At 36.6% G+C, this 18519-nt stretch overlaps 1 protein-coding gene across 2 annotated transcripts in view; it reads left to right on the top strand.

The window, feature by feature from the left end:
• Positions 1 to 17603, top strand: part of ATP2C1 (ATPase secretory pathway Ca2+ transporting 1) — a 135861-nt gene extending 118258 nt beyond the window's left edge. For both annotated transcript variants that reach the window (XM_049766498.1, XM_049766499.1), the window contains exons 20-27: positions 6111 to 6161; positions 6956 to 7122; positions 9274 to 9342; positions 10350 to 10466; positions 11306 to 11453; positions 13264 to 13359; positions 14170 to 14311; positions 15847 to 17603. In XM_049766498.1, coding sequence (XP_049622455.1) covers positions 6111 to 6161; positions 6956 to 7122; positions 9274 to 9342; positions 10350 to 10466; positions 11306 to 11453; positions 13264 to 13359; positions 14170 to 14311; positions 15847 to 15977 — 921 coding nt within the window. In that variant the 3' untranslated portion in view covers positions 15978 to 17603. The remainder of the gene's footprint in view (positions 1 to 6110; positions 6162 to 6955; positions 7123 to 9273; positions 9343 to 10349; positions 10467 to 11305; positions 11454 to 13263; positions 13360 to 14169; positions 14312 to 15846) is intronic.
• The last annotated feature ends 916 nt before the right edge of the window (positions 17604 to 18519 follow it).

Consider the following 18519-nt stretch of genomic DNA (forward strand, 5'->3'; position numbering starts at 1 on the left):
ATGATTCCCTATGCCTGCCAGGGGCGATTCCTGAGTGAAGAGCACCACCGGAAGAGAACCAAAAACTAAAAAAAAAAAGTTTATGTTAATTTCATTGTGAAGTGGATATCTTCTTTTTCATTTTAATTCATTTTACTTGGCAACTATACACCTGTTTGTATTTGTATTGAATCTGTAGCAAAATCCTTGAAATTTAATCCTACTTAGTTTTGAGCAGGTTATAAATATTTTTTGTCATTTTTTTTTATTCTTAACTATAGGACATTTTTTAATCTGTCTTGGAAGGTTTGAGGCTCTTTGGGTCCTTATATTTTTATGCCAGGAATAGTTTTTCCTATAAGTCTTTCTGTAAAAATTTCTACTTTCTGGTTCCCATAACTTTCTTTTCTTGATACAACTTGTCTCTTAATTTTAATTTAGTCAAAGGAACTATGAGCAAATACCACACTGCAAAGAATAATATACTCACTTTTTTTTCATAATATTAACTGTTCTTATCAATGTTCCTTGTTCTTTCTCCGATAGTAATTCTGTTGTTTTTCCCAATGTCCTTTCTTGGTTCTGCCACCATTCTTATCCTAACCCTCCTCCTGCTGGCAAACTATGATACTAGTGTTGTGTGCTTTTCTTTCATTTATCTCTTTCCTTTTTTCTAGGTAGTAAAACACATAAAAATAAGATTATAGGGGCCGGAGTAGTGGTGCAGTGGTAGGGCATTTGCCTTGAACGAAGCTGACCTAGGATGGACCACAGTTTGATCCTCTGGTGTCCCATATGGTTCCCCAAGTCTGAGCACATAGATAGGAGTAACCCCTGAGCGTCACCGGGTATAGCCCAAAAAGTCAAAAAAAAAAAAAAAAAAAGACTTTAATAATAGAGAAAAATATCATTATCCCAGATTTGATCTTTGCTCTGCATATAGTTTGATTTTGTCTTTTTAAAAATAAATTTAATCAAATCATAATTTTATGTCTGCTAAATTTTATTATTTGTACTAACCAGAAAAGATTGACCTTCTCAATACTTGTTTTAAGAACAAATTTTACTTTATAATATGTATCATATGCAAAATACCAAGTAACTCTTCTGCTTAGTCTCAGAAAGGTTGCTTTAATTTTGAATTGACATCAAAACTTTGAGGAGCTAAAGCCTTAGGTCAAGTAATAGATATACTGAATGTATATGACTAGTAATGACTAGTAATGTATTGCTATGCAAAAGAAATGTGCCTTCAGGCCATCATTTGACTTACCTTCCTTATGACTGTTTTTAACTTCTAGTGGCTATAAGGTATGATATAAAGGCATTGGTTCAAAATGTATTAAGTAGAACAAAAGCAAGATTTTTGTATAACTTGATAATTTATAGTTTTGTATTTTGCTATTCTGTGAAGCTTGCAGTCTCTGTTAAGTAAATATCCTTTATACTTTAGTGTTATGTGCTACTAATTTCTGCAGTAATGGAAGATTTTTACTTGGAAGGTGTCCAGTGTACATTAGCTTAGTCCTTTTTATAGACGTAACGATAATTTATTTCCTTCCTTCCTTCCTTCCTTCCTTCCTTCCTTCCTTCCTTCCTTCCTTCCTTCCTTCCTTCCTTCCTTCCTTCCTTTCTTTCTTTCTTTCTTCCTTCCTTCCTTCCTTCCTTCCTTCCTTCCTTCCTTCCTTCCTTCCTTCCTTCCTTCCTTCCTTCCTTCCTTCCTTCCTCTTTTCATTTCCTCTTTCTCCTTTCCTTTCCTTTCCTTTCCTTTCCTTTCCTTTCCTTTCCTTTCCTTTCCTTTCCTTTCCTTTCCTTTCCTTTCCTTTCCTTTCCTTTCCTTTCCTTTCCTTTCCTTTCCTTTCCTTACCCTTACCCTTACCCTTACCCTTAACCTTAACCTTAACCTTACCTTAACCTTACCTTAACCTTACTTAACCTTACCTTACCTTACTTTACTCCTGGCATGACTTCAGAGACCATATAGGGTATCAGTGATCTAACTCAGATTAGCCATGTACAAGGCAAAAACACTACTGATGATTTTCTGAATGGATTTATAAACGTTTTATAATAAGGAAGAATATTGTCTGAAAATGAGTTAGGTGATTCATGGGTACCAGAAGACCTACAGACAATTCCTACTAGATCTTTCTCTTAGGAAAGTAGTCCTTTGCTTCAGACTTTAAAATTAAAATTAAAATTGGGTGAGAATCTAGAACTATAACATATGATGGTTTCAATTTATTCATTACTCATTTGATGTGTCTTTAAAGAAAAGTGATGATACAGAGCAGAAATCTTTGACTTTGTCTTAAAATCTAAGCAAATGGAATATATCTATTAGTGAATTGCTAAAGAGTACTGGGATAAGTGGTGGAAGAGAGAAGTAATGGAAAACTGGGTAGGGAGATTGACTTTTGTAAACATACATCACTAGGGAAGGTCTCACTGAAGGTACAATGTTTGACAAAAGGGGACAGACAGGCTATTACTAATGCCTGAGGAGTTTTCATTCTTCCTAGAGATTAACTCCTTCCGGACATGGTAGATATTAAAGGACTTGGGAAAGAATGGAAATTCTTTGGAGGGTTTTGAGCAAAAGACAGTTGTAATCAGCTCTGCATTTGAACAGTTTCATTCTGGCCCCTCCACTAGGGCAGGGGTCAGCAACCTGCGGCTCCGGAGTCAAATGTGGCTCTTGTGAATTTTAGTTTCAGTGGCTCCTACAGCAGGGCTGATTGGGGGGGTGGGAGGACTGGGAGCTGTATCACTTAAACATTTTAATTGGGTATTAATTTGCACAAATATATGATTTACATTATTAAGTGAAAAGTTCTTTTTTTCTATAAATCGACAGCTTACTGCAAGATCCTGTATATAGCACTACGATAAGATAACTACATTGAGAACTATCCTAACAATGTGAATGAATGAGGGAAGTAGAAAGCCTGTCTAGAGCATAGGCGGGGGTTGGGTGGGGAGGAGGGAGATTTGGGACACTGGTGATGGGAATGTTGCACTGGCGAAGGGGGGCGTTCTTTACATGACTGAAACCCAACTACAGTCATGTTTGTAATCAAGGTGTTTAAGTAAAGATATTGAGTAAAAAAGATAACAATGTATGCAGTGTTATATTTGTTTTAAATGTTGCAATGGTTTTGCGGCTCCCAGAGTTTTTTTTTCATAGTCTAAGTTGCTCTTTATGTCTTAAAGGTTGCCGACCGCTGTTGGGCTTAGCTTCTTGAATTGAGTTACAATTGTGTAATTGTATGTGGGGGTTCGTGAAAATTTTTGTTTTAAAATAATGTAATGTTTTAAGTAAATATTTGATTTGTATACATATTTTATACATATACCTTTATACCCAGGGTTGGTTGTGTAAAACTTCTCAGACAGGATTGTAAGTGTAAAAAGTTAAAGAAGTCTTGGACTTGGGAAAAAATAAAACTTGCTCAGCTGTATAGGGCCAGTATATTAGTGATGGGTTTAGAGTAAGGAATCTGGATATATTTGAGGATGGTGCCAACGGGATTTTCTAGCTGTTCTTGGGACTGGAAAGGAGGGATAATGGAGAACTTTGAAATTTAGAGTGTAATCATCTTGCAAGAAAGTCCTTACCATTCATGGGCCATGAGGAAACTTTTTTTTTGTGTGTGTGTGTGTTTTTGGGCCACACCCATTTGATGCTCAGGGGTTACTCCTGGCTAAGCGCTTAGAAATTGCCCCTGGCTTGGGACGCTGGGGGATCGAACCGTGGTCCTTCCTTGGCTAGCGCTTGCAAGGCAGGCACCTTACCTCTAGTGCCACCTCACCAGCCCCATGAGGAAACATTTTTAAGGAAAATAACATTTTGAGGATCTGTTTGAGTCTGAAATGAGGTCTGAAATGATGGATTTGTTTCAGTGACTGGATTTCGTCAAAGGATATCTGGGCTAAATATGCATGCAAATAAAATTAAAAGCCTTAAGATTGGTTGAACTCAACTAGGAAATAGGAGAATCTTAGACATCTTAAAGAGAAAGTTTAGTAGCTGAGCCTGGGGTTGTGCTGACATTCAAGACTTTGTGGAGGCTTGGATGTACTTGCTGTCAAAGAGGAAGGAGAAGGGCCAGAGCAACAGTGCAGTGTATACGGTGCTTGCCTTGCTTGTGGTTGACTCCAGTTTGATCCCAGCATTTCAAATGGTCTCTGGAGTAATTCCTGAGAGCAGAGCTAGGAATAACTCCTGAGTACTTCTGGGTGTGACCCCAAAACAGACAACCAAACAAACATGAAACAAGCAAAAAAGGAAGGAGAAAAGCTCAGGAAGGATAATGTAGTGTGATTGTGGAAGCCAGAAGACAGTATTGCAACAGAAGACAATCATCTTCCTGTTAGTCTTTGATACCTCTGAATAGGGTTTTTATTGTAGTAATTAGACAGTAGCAAGTAGAGCAGGAAGAAGGGGGAGCTGAATTGGGAAGGGCTGTGTAATTTTCTTTTATTTAAGTGAAAGGAATATCAGTACCTTTAACCACTGATGGTAAGTTTGCAGCTTTGGGTAAAAAGCTGATGGGTGTGGGTGAATTTTCAGATTAACTATGTTAGGTGGAATATTTGGCCTATAATAGGAACATAATCACTTCATCTGGAGTAAAATAAAAAATAGTGCCTGATATGGCACTGATACTGATATCACCCACTGATTCTGGGTGATAAAGTGAGAATTATTTTCTGATGGGTTATGGAGGGTGTTTTTATTTCCTTCCTTTTCCCCTCCCTCCTCAAAGGTTCCTTAGCCATTGTTTCCCCCAACCTCCACCCCTTTTCCCTCTGGTAGAAAGATTGGTTTGTTTTGAGACCACACCTGGCAGTGCTAATGGTGGACTCCTGGCTCTTTCATTAGGAGTTATTTTTGTGGTGTTCAGGATTGAGGATTAACCGGAGAGTTGGCTGTATGCTTGCAGGTCAAGCACCTTTAAACCCTGTACTATCCCCTCCCCCATCATCTTCCTCATTTTGGTGTAGAAAACAAGGTGATTATCAGGTGAGAGTGCGGTTTGAAAGGGGGGTAGGTTGAAAGAGGAAAAGCAAGTATGAAGTCATTCTTTATAGGATTATAGGGAAGAGAAAATTGGGTGTAGACAGTAACTTCTGGAGCATTGGAAAGGGTGCTAACGAGGCAGAAGCTAAGGATTTTGTGAGGGTGGGAAAAGAGTGGGTGGGAAGTAGCTTAGCTGCTATTAGTGGGATGTATCATCTCAGGACATTCAGAATGAGGTTTCTATGAAGAAGGGAGAATGGAAGGCCTCACTCCCCCTAATGGAACTGTTTGAGAGGACTGTAGGGATGGCTGTGTTTGATGAAAAAGATTAGAGGATACAGAAAGATTTGATGATGGGGCTTAGTGATTGGGTTACTGAAGGTCTGAGGAGAAGTAATCAGCTAAGGGTTAAGAAATAATTCAGAGAGATAAGATCCTATGAATAATTGGAGATAAAGTAGAAGAGAAGCTGATGAAGTAACCTCTTCATCAGCACAGAAGCAGACACTTGAAACACTTAAAGGCACCATGGTCCTTGAGAAGCCACTGTTTTTCTTTTTATGTCTTGAGGCTAGAATGAAGGGAAAAGTTCATCTAAGTTGTATGTCTGTGTCATGAGTGGGATCTGCAAGGAAAAAAAGTCTGTTCTGTCTTTAAAACATTTTAATAGTAAAGCCTTCTTTTAGATTTTAAATATATGGCATATATTGGGTTACATATTTGTGTGGTAGCTTTGAAATAATCATGCCAAAAACTGCAAGTTAGGGGTCGGAGAGGTGGCGCTAGAGGTAAGGCATCTGTCTTGCAAGAGCTAGCCTAGGGCAGATGACGGTTCAATTCCCCGATGTCCCATATAGTGCCCCCCAAGCCAGGGGCGATTTCTGAGCACATAGCCAGGAGTAACCCCTGAGTGTCAAACGGGTGTGGCCCATAAAAACCAAAAGGAAAAGAAAACTCCTGCAAGTTAGAGTGTATAGTGCAAGCCACAAATGACCCTTGTGACAAATTGAATATAATTTAAGCTAAAATTTTATCCTCATTATAAGTGTCTGCCTTATTATAATATCCTTAGCATTGAAGGTTTTCAGTGAATCCTGTATTTTAACAGGTTGCAGTATTTTACAGAGCAAGTCCAAGACACAAGATGAAAATCATTAAGGTGAGTTCCCAGAAAACAAATCTTATCTCAGTAGACAGTATGCTACTGTTCATCTTTCATTACATTTATTTAGTTACCTGGAATGTTGATGAAGCATGTAAGTGACCTTTTAGAGTCTTCCATGGGAACACTAAGATTTTAGTTAGTATGAGAAGATGCAGGGACAAATATTAATGAAATATCTGAAATGCCTTTTTTAAACACTTGAACAATATTGAAATATCTTATGATAGACTTCTATAGTCAATCTATCTTAAGTGTTAACAGCAGTAATTTTTTAGTCACTAAATAGAGCCCCCTCAAAAATTAGGGGACTGTGAACAATTACTATATATTATTAAAAAATATACGGAGTATTGACTAATAACCAAATATGGAGTATTGATTTAATAACCTGTCATTGTGTAGTTAAGAGTATTTTAACCTTCTGCACTATACATTTTGAACTGGATAATGCTTTGTCAAAAACCCTCCTTAGGATGTCATTAGCATTGTACAAATCACAACGAATTTTTCTCCAGAAAAATTGGAAGAAGACCCCTACGGAGAACCCTCAGGAATCACTGTCTAATTAATCGACCAGAGATCAGTCTTTAGCCCTATAGTTCTGAAACTTCAAAATAATTGCATTCTTTTTAAAATATCTTTTTCTTAAACCATCCATCTATTAAAGCTTTATTGGAAAATTGATATTATTTTGTACAATTAAGATGGAATTATATGAGAAAGATTTGTTATATCATTATCTAAGGGGAAGCATTATTTTATTGGAAATCTTTTCCTCCCTGCTTCAGTCTCTTCAGAAGAACGGGTCTGTGGTAGCCATGACAGGAGACGGAGTAAATGATGCAGTTGCTCTGAAGGCTGCAGACATTGGAATTGCGATGGGCCAGACTGGGACAGATGTTTGCAAAGAGGCAGCAGATATGATCCTGGTGGACGACGACTTTCAAACCATCATGTACGTTTTTAAATAAATATGAAATTACTTCTATTTAAAGATCATGTATCACATACATCGTATAAGTTTTATTTTATGAACACTTTTCAGAGCTGTTGCCCCAATAGATAGTTCAAATGGGAAAGAATTAGTAGTATTTCAGCATTGGACAAATTAAACTATTTATTAGATTGATTAATTTTTTTCTGCCAGAGAATGTAATTTATAATAGGAAGAAAGTAATAATTGATGGGACCATTCTTTTAGGAAATAGCTAACCTGAGCAGGAGAGGTAGTACAGTGGGGAAAGTGCGTACTTTGCATCTAGCCTTCCTGTTTTGATCTCCAGCTCCATATAGTCTCCAAACCCTTCTAGGAGTGATCTCTGAGTCCAGAGTCAGGGAAAAAACCTAACACTGCTGGTTCTGGCCCAAAAATATAATTAAAAAGGATATTTGGTTCATACCTGAACTTGTTTCCTTATACAAGTAGTTTCTCATATTGTCCTTTATTCATGAGACAGTTTATCACGCTTAAATAGTATCATCTCTTTTACACTGTTTCAATCTTAAGTTGAATAATATCTGTTGGGACCAGTTTACAAATCTTCAAGGTAGAGGTCAATTGAATCTTGTTAATTTCTCCAATAATTACCTACCTGTGGGATGATCAGAATATTACTCAGTTTAGTGACAGTGTGCAATTATATATTATAAGGTGCTTTATTAACCTAATTTTTAATAATATATTTAAGCACTATTGGTTACAAACATATTCATAATTGGGTTCCAGCTATAAAATGCACACCCTTCTTCACCAGTACAACTTTCCTGCCACCATTGTCCCTCCTTTCCCCACCTCTCTCCTCCCCCTTAAAATGTCTTTAAGACAGGCATTGTATTCTCTATCATTGTCAAGGTAGCTGTTAGTGTAGTTATTTCTCTAATTGCACTTACACTTTTTGTGGCAAACTTTTTTCATGGGCTGGTCCTTCCAGCCCTCATCTCTGTTGTCTCTAGGTGCTGCTATTATACTGGATTTTTTTTTTAATTGGTGACTATTCTGTGCTTATCTCTATCCCTCTGACTTATTTTACTCAACATAATAGTCTCCAAATCCATCCATGTATAAGCAAATTTTTGATTTCTCGCTCTCTTCCCTCTCTCATTTCCTTTTTTTCTTTTTGACACTGGTTTGTTAATGAAAGGGTATCATGCATACCACGTTATCCCTTTTCAGCACCCATAAACATTTTTCTTTATTGAACCAGATGAAGGAGAAAATTTACATGAATCTTGAAACTGTATTTTTGTTTCGTTTTGTTTTTTTTTTCGGCCATACTCGGTGATGCTCAGGAGTTACTCCTGGCTATGTGCTCAAAAATTGCTCCTGGCTTGGAGGACCATATGGGATGCCAGGGGATTGAACCACAGTTAGTCTTGGGTCAGCCTCATGCAAGGCAAATGCCCAACCACTGTGCTATCGCTCTAGTGCCCCCCCCCCCCTTTTTTTGCAACAGGGAATCATCAAATTCAGGCAAGCACTTTCCCACAAATGTTGAAATATCTTAAGACTAAATCTTTTTTTTTTGTTTTTGTTTTTGTTTTTGTTTTTGGGTCACACCCGTTGATGCTCAGGGGTTACTCCTGGCTAAGCACTCAGAAATTGCCCCTGGCTTGGGGGGACCATATGGGATGCCAGGGGATTGAACCACGGTCCTTCCTTGGCTAGCGCTTGCAAGGCAGACACCTTACCTCTAGCGCCACCTCTCCGGCCCCAAGACCTAAATATTTTAATATTGTTTTTTGTTTTTGGGCCACACCCATTTGATGCTCAGGAGTTACTCCTGGCTATGCGCATAGAAATCGCTCCTGGCTTGGGGGGACCTACACTAGCGCTTGCAAGGCAGACACCTTACCTCTAGCGCCATCTTCCCAGCCCCATATTTTAATATTGTATAAAATGAAATTAATGTAACATAGAATAATCTTAAATTGTAATTCCTTGTATTAGAATGTATTAGCATTTTTCCTAGACTTAATGGTGTTAAAAAAAAAAGATTCTCTTAGTGCTGGATTTGTCATTTGTAAAATTATTTTCAAAATGTGCTCCATTGTTTTAGTATATTATTTTTGTGTGATTACATTGAGTTTTTTCTTTTTTAAATTCCAGGTCTGCAATTGAAGAGGGTAAAGGAATTTATAATAACATTAAAAATTTTGTTAGATTCCAGCTGAGCACGTAAGTTTCTAAGAAGGTTGTCACCAAGTATCTGAGAAATAAATTTTATGAAAAGTAGAATTTAAAGAAAATGCCCAGAACTACTGATCTTTCTTTTTATTCTGATCTCTTTTTTTGTGGCTTATTTATGTATAAGGTTTACACAATGAAAATGACTTGTATCCAGAGATTAAAAGTTGTTTTGAAATTTAAAAATAGTGGCTTGTTCTAATTATAAGATTTCCATTTGCTTTGTTTAGTAGTTCCTTTAATCGCCAAAGAATGGATGTCAAATCTTAGGATTTCCACTTGGCTTGACACATTTTATCCTTTTTTTGTTTTGTTTTGTTTTGGGGCCACACCGGTAACGCTCAGGGGTTACTCCTAGCTCAGAAATCTCTCCTGGCTTGGGGGACCATATGGGACACCAGGGGATTGAACCACGGTCTGTCCTAGGCTAGCGCAGGCAAGGCAGGCACCTTACCTCTAGCGCCACCACGCCGGCTCTCATTTTATTCGTTTTTGATTCTAAAATAAAAATTGATCTTAAAAAGATCAAAATATTTGGGCCCGGAGATATAGCACAGTGGCGTTTGCCTTGCAAGCCGCCGATCCAGGACCAAAAGTGGTTGGTTCAAATCCCGGTGTCCCATATGGTCCTCTGTGCCTGCTAGGAGCTATTTCTGAGCAGACAGCCAGGAGTAACCCCTGAGCACCGCCGGGTGTGGCCCAAAAAAACCAAAAAAAAAAAAAAATCAAAATATTACTACAGCTAATAACTATTGCTTAGCAGTACTATTTCGAACACAGATTTTTTAAAATCTATTTGTTTTCTGTTGCTCCAAATTTATGTTTGTTAAAATACATGTTTAAATCATAAAAGTTAAGTCAGCTTCATTTTCATGAATGAACTATAGTTTACGTGGAAATGCAGCCTTTACAAACAAAGTATAAACATGCTAAAAATATAATATGTAATTGGTATTTAGCTGACAGATTTTTTAATGTTAGACTCTCTTTTTTAACAGGAGTATAGCAGCATTAACTTTAATCTCATTGGCTACATTAATGAACTTTCCTAATCCTCTCAATGCCATGCAGATTTTATGGATCAATATTATTATGGATGGACCTCCAGCTCAGAGGTAAGAGTTTTGGAACAGCATAGCAGAAAGGCAAGGGAAGAGTAATTGTTTATTAAGTTCAAAGTATTCTTAGAAATCTTTGCTGTATTGTTCGTTATAAGTATGATGTGTGATGCCATTTGTGCAGCACAAACCTGAAACTTTCACTCTGAAAATTCCAGCAGTCATTCACCTCTAAATCTTTGTTTTAAAGTATGGAAGATAATGGAGGAAATCTCCAAGTTTAGTAGTTACCTAGGTTCTGCTTTCAATTTTAGAAACTTGAAGGGAAAGCATCTTAATTTTTATTTTTTTGTTTTTTGTTTCTGGGCCACACCCAGCGACGACTCCTGGCTATGTGCTAAGAAATTGCTCCTGGCTTGGGGGCCATATAGGATGCCCGGGGAATTGAACCCTGGTGTGTCCTAGGGTAGGGCGTGCAAAGCAGACACCTTACTGCCTGCGCCACTGCTCCGGTCCCTCATCTTAAATATTTTATAATGGTGTCACTTCCTTACTTTTCTAGCTCTTGGTGACCTTTGTAACAAAGTTTAGTTGAAATATCCTTGCTTAAAAAGATATTTCTAATATCTCTATTGAAATACAAATTGTAAGACCCTGGGTTTGATCCTGGTACCAAAAATAAAATAAACAAACTCATATGTATATGCAATTATGTATATGTATATGAAAGTGTATACCTAAAAATATTGATCACTTACCCCTTGACAATTATAACTAAGATTTTCATTGTTTTATTTCCATGAGAAAACAGTTTTCTGGGTTATTGAGGTAAATGAGCTTTGAAAGTAAATTCGAATCTTAAAACTTTAAAACAATTCATTTTATTTGTGTTTTAGCCTTGGAGTAGAACCAGTGGATAAAGATGTCATTCGTAAACCTCCACGCAACTGGAAGGACAGCATTTTGACTAAAAACCTAATACTAAAAATACTCGTTTCATCAATAATAATTGTTTGTGGGACATTGTTTGTCTTCTGGCGGGAGGTAAGTCCTCTGGATTAGCTGCTTTAAGGACATGGCTGCTATATGATAGTAGGATTCCTCCCTCTCTTCTCCCTTCCCCTCAATCACTCCTTCCTGGTCCCCTTGGTTGTAGAAATGCTTGTAGTTGGGTTTCACTCATAAAATATATTATTCTTCCCACTTCACCAGTGCAACTTTCCCCCACCAATGTTTTCTATCTCCCTCTTCCCCCACTCCCTGTCTCTCACTACCATTGTCATGATAGTTGTTGGTATGGTTATTTCTCTAACTACACTTGCAGCTCTTTGTGGTAAGCTTCATATCATGGGCTGGTCCTGGACCTCATCTCTATTGTCTCTGGATATTACTACGATACTATCTTTTATTTTTCTTAAATACCACAGAGGAGTGAGACTATTCTGTGTCTATCTCTCTCCCTCCAACTCATTTCACTCAGCATGTGCTAGTCTCCATGTCCATTTATGTATAAGGCAGATTTTATGACTTCATAAATTTTATGACTTCATAAATTTTATGACTTCATAGATTTTATGACTGCATAGTATTTCATTGTGTAGATGTACCACAGTTTCTTGAGTCACTCATATGTTGTTAGGCACTTGGGTTTTTCTAGATTTTGACTACTGTAAATAGCACTACATTGAATATAGGCATACAGAGGACATTTTTGTATTGTGTTTTTGTGTTCCTAGGGCATATCCCTAGGAGTGCTATTGCTGGATCTTATGGAAGCTCAATTTCTTTTTTTTTTTTTTTTTTTTGAGGAATATCTGTATTGTTTTCCAGAAAGACTGACTAGATAGCATTCCCACCAGCAGTGAATTAAGAGTTCCTCTCTCTCTCCCCTCTCTCTCCTTTCTCTCTCCTCTCTCTCCTCTCTCTCTCTTCTCTCTTTTCTCCTTTCTCCTCTCTCTCCCCCTCTCTCTCCTCTCTCTTTTTCTCTCTCTCTCTCTCTCTCTCTCTCTCTCTCTTTCTCTCTCTCTCTCTCTCTCTCTCTCTCTCTCTCTCCCCCCTCCCCCTTTGTTCTTTCATTGTTATGTGGAGGAATTAAGAGTTTGGAGGGAACTGCAAAAACTAGGGGGTGGGATAAAAATCTTAAGATCTTATTTTTATCTTTAAAACAGCTTTATTTTTATCTTTATTTAAATTTCTAGTTTATTAAAATGAGCTTAGAGGTTAGAGTTGATAAAAATGAATACTGAAGGGAGCCGGGCGGTGGCGCTAAAGGTAAGGTGCCTGCCTTGCCAGTGCTAGCCTTGGACGGACCGCGGTTCGATCCCCCGGTGTCCCATATGGTCCCCCAAGCCAGGAGCAACTTCTGAGCGTTACCGGGTGTGGCCCAAAAACCAAAAAAAAAAAAAAAAAATGAATACTGAAAATAGATGTTTTAAAAATCTGTTTTCAGGGGCCAGAACAATAACACAGTGGGTGGGGCATTTGCCTTGCATGCAGCTGACCTGGGTTTGATGTTGACATCCTGTATGGCCTGTCAGGAGTAATTCCTGAGTGCAGAGTCAAAATTATTCTCTAAGCACCGCTAGGTGAGGCCCCCAAACCAACAATAAACAAATATCTGTTTTAGCCATATAATTAATTTTTTAAACAATTACTTCAACAAGTATTCAAATGTTTACTTTGTGAAAACTATAGCTATTCATTAGTTATTTAATGGGATATTGGGAATATATACATAACTTATATTTTGTCTTAAGTTGTTTCATTCTAACTGAAATAAAATTTTAATAAGCATGCAGTGTTTGTCCAGTAAATTCACTCACTGAAAAATTATTCATATTTTTCCTCTTGGCAGCTAAGAGACAATGTGATAACTCCTCGAGATACAACAATGACTTTCACATGCTTTGTATTTTTTGACATGTTCAATGCACTAAGCTCCAGATCCCAGGTATGCCTTAGGTGATCTTAGCTGATTGATTCATGCTGTAATAGTAAGTAGACAAGGATAATGGAATTGAGCAGAGTGTGTGATTTTTTTTTGGGCCATACCCAATAAGTTCCAGATTAGCTTTCCTGTACAAATATATCAACATGGCCAGGGGAGATATTTGGGAATATAAACTTTGCTTTCAACTAGCAAATGAAAGTAATAACCTGTGTCAATTTCCGATTTTTATTCTCTTATTATCTGTAACTAAGTAATAGGTTTGGATTTAGGTTTCGATTTACGTTATTATCTTCTTAACATAGGGCCAACCTTAGTTTTCTGTTAAGATGTTTATTCTCTCATTTCAGAACAGATTGTGTTTTGGAATGCTGAAGTACGTTTTCTTTCTAGGTCTTTTACTCCCCTTCTCCCACCTTCAATATAGGGTACTCTCTTTAAGAGAGTACTTCTCTTTAAGAAGATACTTTCTTGATATAAAGAAAAATTTAAAATTTTATTTTTATTTTAGGCAAGAGGTATATAGTACAGTGCATTAAGTGGCCAGATGTAGCCAACTCGGGTTTGATATCTGGCACCACATACCCTGAGCATCACTAGGAGTGAGCCCTAAGCACATCTGGATTTGCCCAAAAACCAGGAAAAAATTATCCTTACTCCATTGGAATTCTTTCAAAATTATAATTAACATGAAGAGATTTCATGGCACTGGCACTGTGGACTTTATTATAAATTAATTAATAGAAGATAACTAGTAATAAAATAGTTTATATAAGAAAGGGGTAGTAATTAAATTCTCTTTTCTGCCAACAGACCAAATCTGTGCTTGAAATCGGACTCTGCAGTAATAAAATGTTTTGCTACGCAGTTCTTGGATCCATCATGGGACAGTTACTAGTTATTTATTTTCCTCCACTTCAGAAAGTTTTTCAGACCGAGAGCCTAAGTATCTTGGGTAAACATAAGTTATTTTTATAATTTTTATATTTTAGATGAACGTTTGTTAGCTTTTTCTAACACTTTTGCACTAATAGAATTTTCCTTTTAAAAGTGATCTCAGAAGAATAATGCTCTATTTGCTTGATTTAGTAACATAAATTTGAAATTACTTTTATAGGTTATCAATTGTCAAAATTTACTTGATAATTCTGAGTAAATTAGACAATATAGAGCACTTGAGGTTTATAACTTTCCATTTTAAGCTCACTGAAGCAATCAGCTTGTTCTTTAAAATTTTAATTTTAATAAACAGTTTGCTTTTCTTACTTGCCAAAGTACATTTTAATTTTATGGAATAAAAACCTTATAGAAAAATCAGAAAATTTCATTAAGAATGTTAACCAGACATTCTTCTTTTACATTTTTGTGTGCATTGAATGGTACACTACATTTAAAAATTAATCATTGTATCTAAATATGAGAAATGATGCATTTTATTATAATTTACCTTATATTCTTGTTTTTTTAATTAGGGTATTTATGAAAATAAGTTAAACATCATCATATTTCTTTTGTTGTAAGTTAAATTTTACTGTGGAATCAGGGAGATGTCTCAAATGGCTCAAGCATTGCTTTGTATGGATGGAGGCTCTCTGTTTGGCACCATAGGGTTCCCTAAGCACCCTGGGATGGTCTCTTTCCTCATATCTCCCAATTTTACCTTAAAATTGAGCCAGTTTTAGTGGGTTTTATTTTATTTATTTATTTACTTACTTATTTGCCATACTTGGTAGTGCTCAGAACTTACTCCTGAGCCTGTGCTCAGATTTATCCTGCGCTGAGGGACAGGACTATATATGATACTGATTGCAGGGCAAGGACCATCCTATTATCTCTCCAGTCCAGGTTCAGTATTTGAATAAATTTATATTCATCCTCTTATAAAACATTATGAGGAGACAAAAATTTTTTTAAGCACTTAGTAAGTCTGAGATGGCATGGATACTGTGGTAAAAACATGCCCTTTGAAAGATAACCTAGATTTTTAGATGAAATATGTAAGTTTTTTTTAATGGGCATTTTTCAGTCAAATTAGTTACTACTCTTTGAACAACCCTTGTGAAAGGCTGTCGTATGGCTGTGTGAACTATTCAATAGAAAGTTTCTCTTGTTTGTTCTGGTATTAAGAATCATGGTTCAGAGAAAGTAGTATATGGTCACTATAGCCTTCTTGTTTTTGAACTTTTTTTTTTTTGAGGACGGGTATGTGTATGATTTTGACCTATATCTTGCAGATTTAGAGACTATCCCCAGTTTTATGCTCAGGGGCCCCACATATGCTCTGCCAGGAATCAGACTCATGTGGCTGTGCATACCCTGTAAAATTTCTCCCATCCTTTTTTTTTTTTAAGACCCCTCTCCCATCCTTTTTAATTCCGTCAGTTTGTGCCTTTTTGGAATGCTTGTGAAACAGGCTGTGTTAAAATGCTAGAAAACTTCCCAGCAAAATCTTTGAGAGAATCATAAAATCCAACTTACTTTCTCTTGCAGATCTGCTGTTCCTTTTGGGTCTCACCTCTTCAGTGTGTGTAGTGTCAGAAATAATCAAGAAGGTCGAAAGGAGCAGGGAAAAGATCCAGAAGCATGTTAGTTCACCTTCGTCGTCTTTTCTTGAAGTATGATGCATATTGCATTCTTTTATTTGCAAACTAGGAATTGCAGTCTGAAGATCAATCAGAAGGAAAAGGTCAAGAGGATAATGAAGAAAAGAGAACTTTTTAACTTTTCAGTTGATAAAACTGAGCATTACTGTTAAAGACTTGATTCAAGACTTTAACCTGCTGGCAGTCCCAAATGAAATTATGCAACTTTGATAACATACTCTGATTTAAATTGGTTTTTGCAATTGAGTCGAACTTTATAAAGCATATGGGCACTTATTTAATTTACAACGAAGAAGACAATAGCAAAACCTGAACCACCTTCTGCACTTAAAGAGGTCTAACAGTACAAAGATACTTAGATATAAATATTGTTTTTTATTTTTAAATATTGTACTATTTATGGTGGTGGGGCTTTCTTACTAATTCACAAATAAATTTAATCGTTTCAGAGGCATTCAATATGGTTTAAAGTTGATTACCTGGAGGGCCATCTATCAGCTACTGTATTTCCTTTTTCCTACAATGTAAGCAGCGCAGAGATCTTTTGTTACCACTTTTGTATCAGATTTGTTTCTGCACAGGATGTGACCACTCAGATCACTGTTCTTTTCTTTTTTTTGTGATTGAAAAGCATATTCTGCAATTCAGTTGAAGTTGCTTTTCTTAGTAAGTATAAATGGTTGCTTTTTTTTTTTTTTTTTTTTTTAAGGTTGAGTCTTTGGTCTTTTAAGAACTAACACAGGGTTTTCATGTGGCATTCTTGTTATGGTAGTACTGTCTAAATAACTTGGTCATAGTGTCAAAAATATTTTATTGGCTAAAGATTATAACAAATCATTTTAACATGTTAATATGTCTTTTTTGAGTTAAATACAAATACATTGTCAAGTACCACGTTGTCATCCCCAAAATACAAATGCAAGTACCTCACCTTTATAACTAAATCTTATTACTTAAGATGTCTTTTCAATTTTTCTCTTCAAGTTTCTCTCTTAGGAAATAGAGTGCTATACTTGAAAGATTTAAAACAAACAAAACAGAAAGAAGCCTAAACCCAAGCAGATAGATGTCTGTGAACCAGGGTATGTGAAAGATTTTGTGTTGGCCATGTTCATTTTGTATCTGCAGCTTCTTCCTTTGAGTCTTATCATTTTTCTTCCACATTCATTTTGTTTCATTGACATGCTAGGAGAATTAATGAATTTGTTCTGTGTAATGCCACCTTTTTTTTTTTGTATAACTGGAGGAGATGAACATAATTTGTTTTGAGTATATGGCAAGTTTTGGCCCCTGATGCAAAATTAGAAGTTCACTCTTGTTTTGAATGTTTCTCTTTGAAGCAGCTCTCAAATTCTTACAGGTTTAAATCTTCTTGAAGTTAGTGACTGTTTGTATTTTATAATGTCCATTTTTTTTAAACTGTCAGGACAAAACATTCTCTGGTTTTTATAAACAATATTAAACTTTTAGTTATCTGCACTGATATTGTTACTAAATGACAAGGAAAATGTTCTTTGAGTTCTTGTTACTGAAACAGTCAAATCTAAGGAACTGAGATGCCTGCAGTTTTATTCTCCTTTTTCCTTAATGACTGACTAGTCAAAGATACATCATTCCTACTTAAATAAAAGTGACATAAAGTCATTTTAGTGACTTGATGTCTCATACTTAAATTTTGTGATGATTTTCTTTTTTTTAGTTACAAATAATTAAAATAATTAAGTAGATGCCAATCTCTTGCTTTTGCATTTTAGTTTCAGTAGTGTGACTTGTATGAAATAAAAGTGTACCTACCCTGTTGATTCTGTTTGGAAACAAAGGAAAGAGATTTCTTTTTATAACAATCTGTTTGGAATTGTGAGTATTAAAATGATCTGCATAGGTATTTAAATATAGAAAGCAATTAGTACTAGTAAATAGAACCTGTGATTTGAAAATTAGTGATTATACAGTATGGAATTATTACATTCAGGTTTTTATTTCTTTTTTGGGTGGGGTGTGTGAAGGTGGGCACATACCTGGCAGTACTCAGGGCTTACTCCTGGCTCTTCACTAAGGGATCACTCCTGATGGGGTGTGGGAATATATATGTTGCCAGGGATCAAACCCAGATCAGTCTTATACTGGTGGAGATACTGAAGGAGGATTGCAGTGATAAGAGGGGTACACCTATAAGAGAGTTCTAGAAACTAAGGTTAAAGGACAAATGGATCTGGGTAGTCAGTATGATAGAAAAGCCTGGAATGTCCTGATTTTTTTACTGCCTTTTTTTGCTTGCTTTTTGAAGAGGCAGCATTGATAGCTGGCAAGAAGGCGGACAGCTGAAGACTCCAGATGCTTGGCCTCCACACATTTCCACCTAAAGGGTCAGCAGAGTGGAATGTAGGCCATGAGGATGGAAGAGCAGTACCAACGTAGGAAGAGGTTGTGACAGACTTGGGAGTGGTAGGAATAACTCAGTAAAGTGACCTCGGGTGCCTCTGGGCTAGGAGAAAGAGGGGAGGTTGTGCCTCTGATCAAGGCAGGTGCAAATAGTATTTTCTGCAGAGCACTGTGGGAC

This window comes from Suncus etruscus, chromosome 20, assembly GCF_024139225.1.
Source record: "Suncus etruscus isolate mSunEtr1 chromosome 20, mSunEtr1.pri.cur, whole genome shotgun sequence".
In the NCBI taxonomy this organism is placed as follows: domain Eukaryota; kingdom Metazoa; phylum Chordata; class Mammalia; order Eulipotyphla; family Soricidae; genus Suncus; species Suncus etruscus.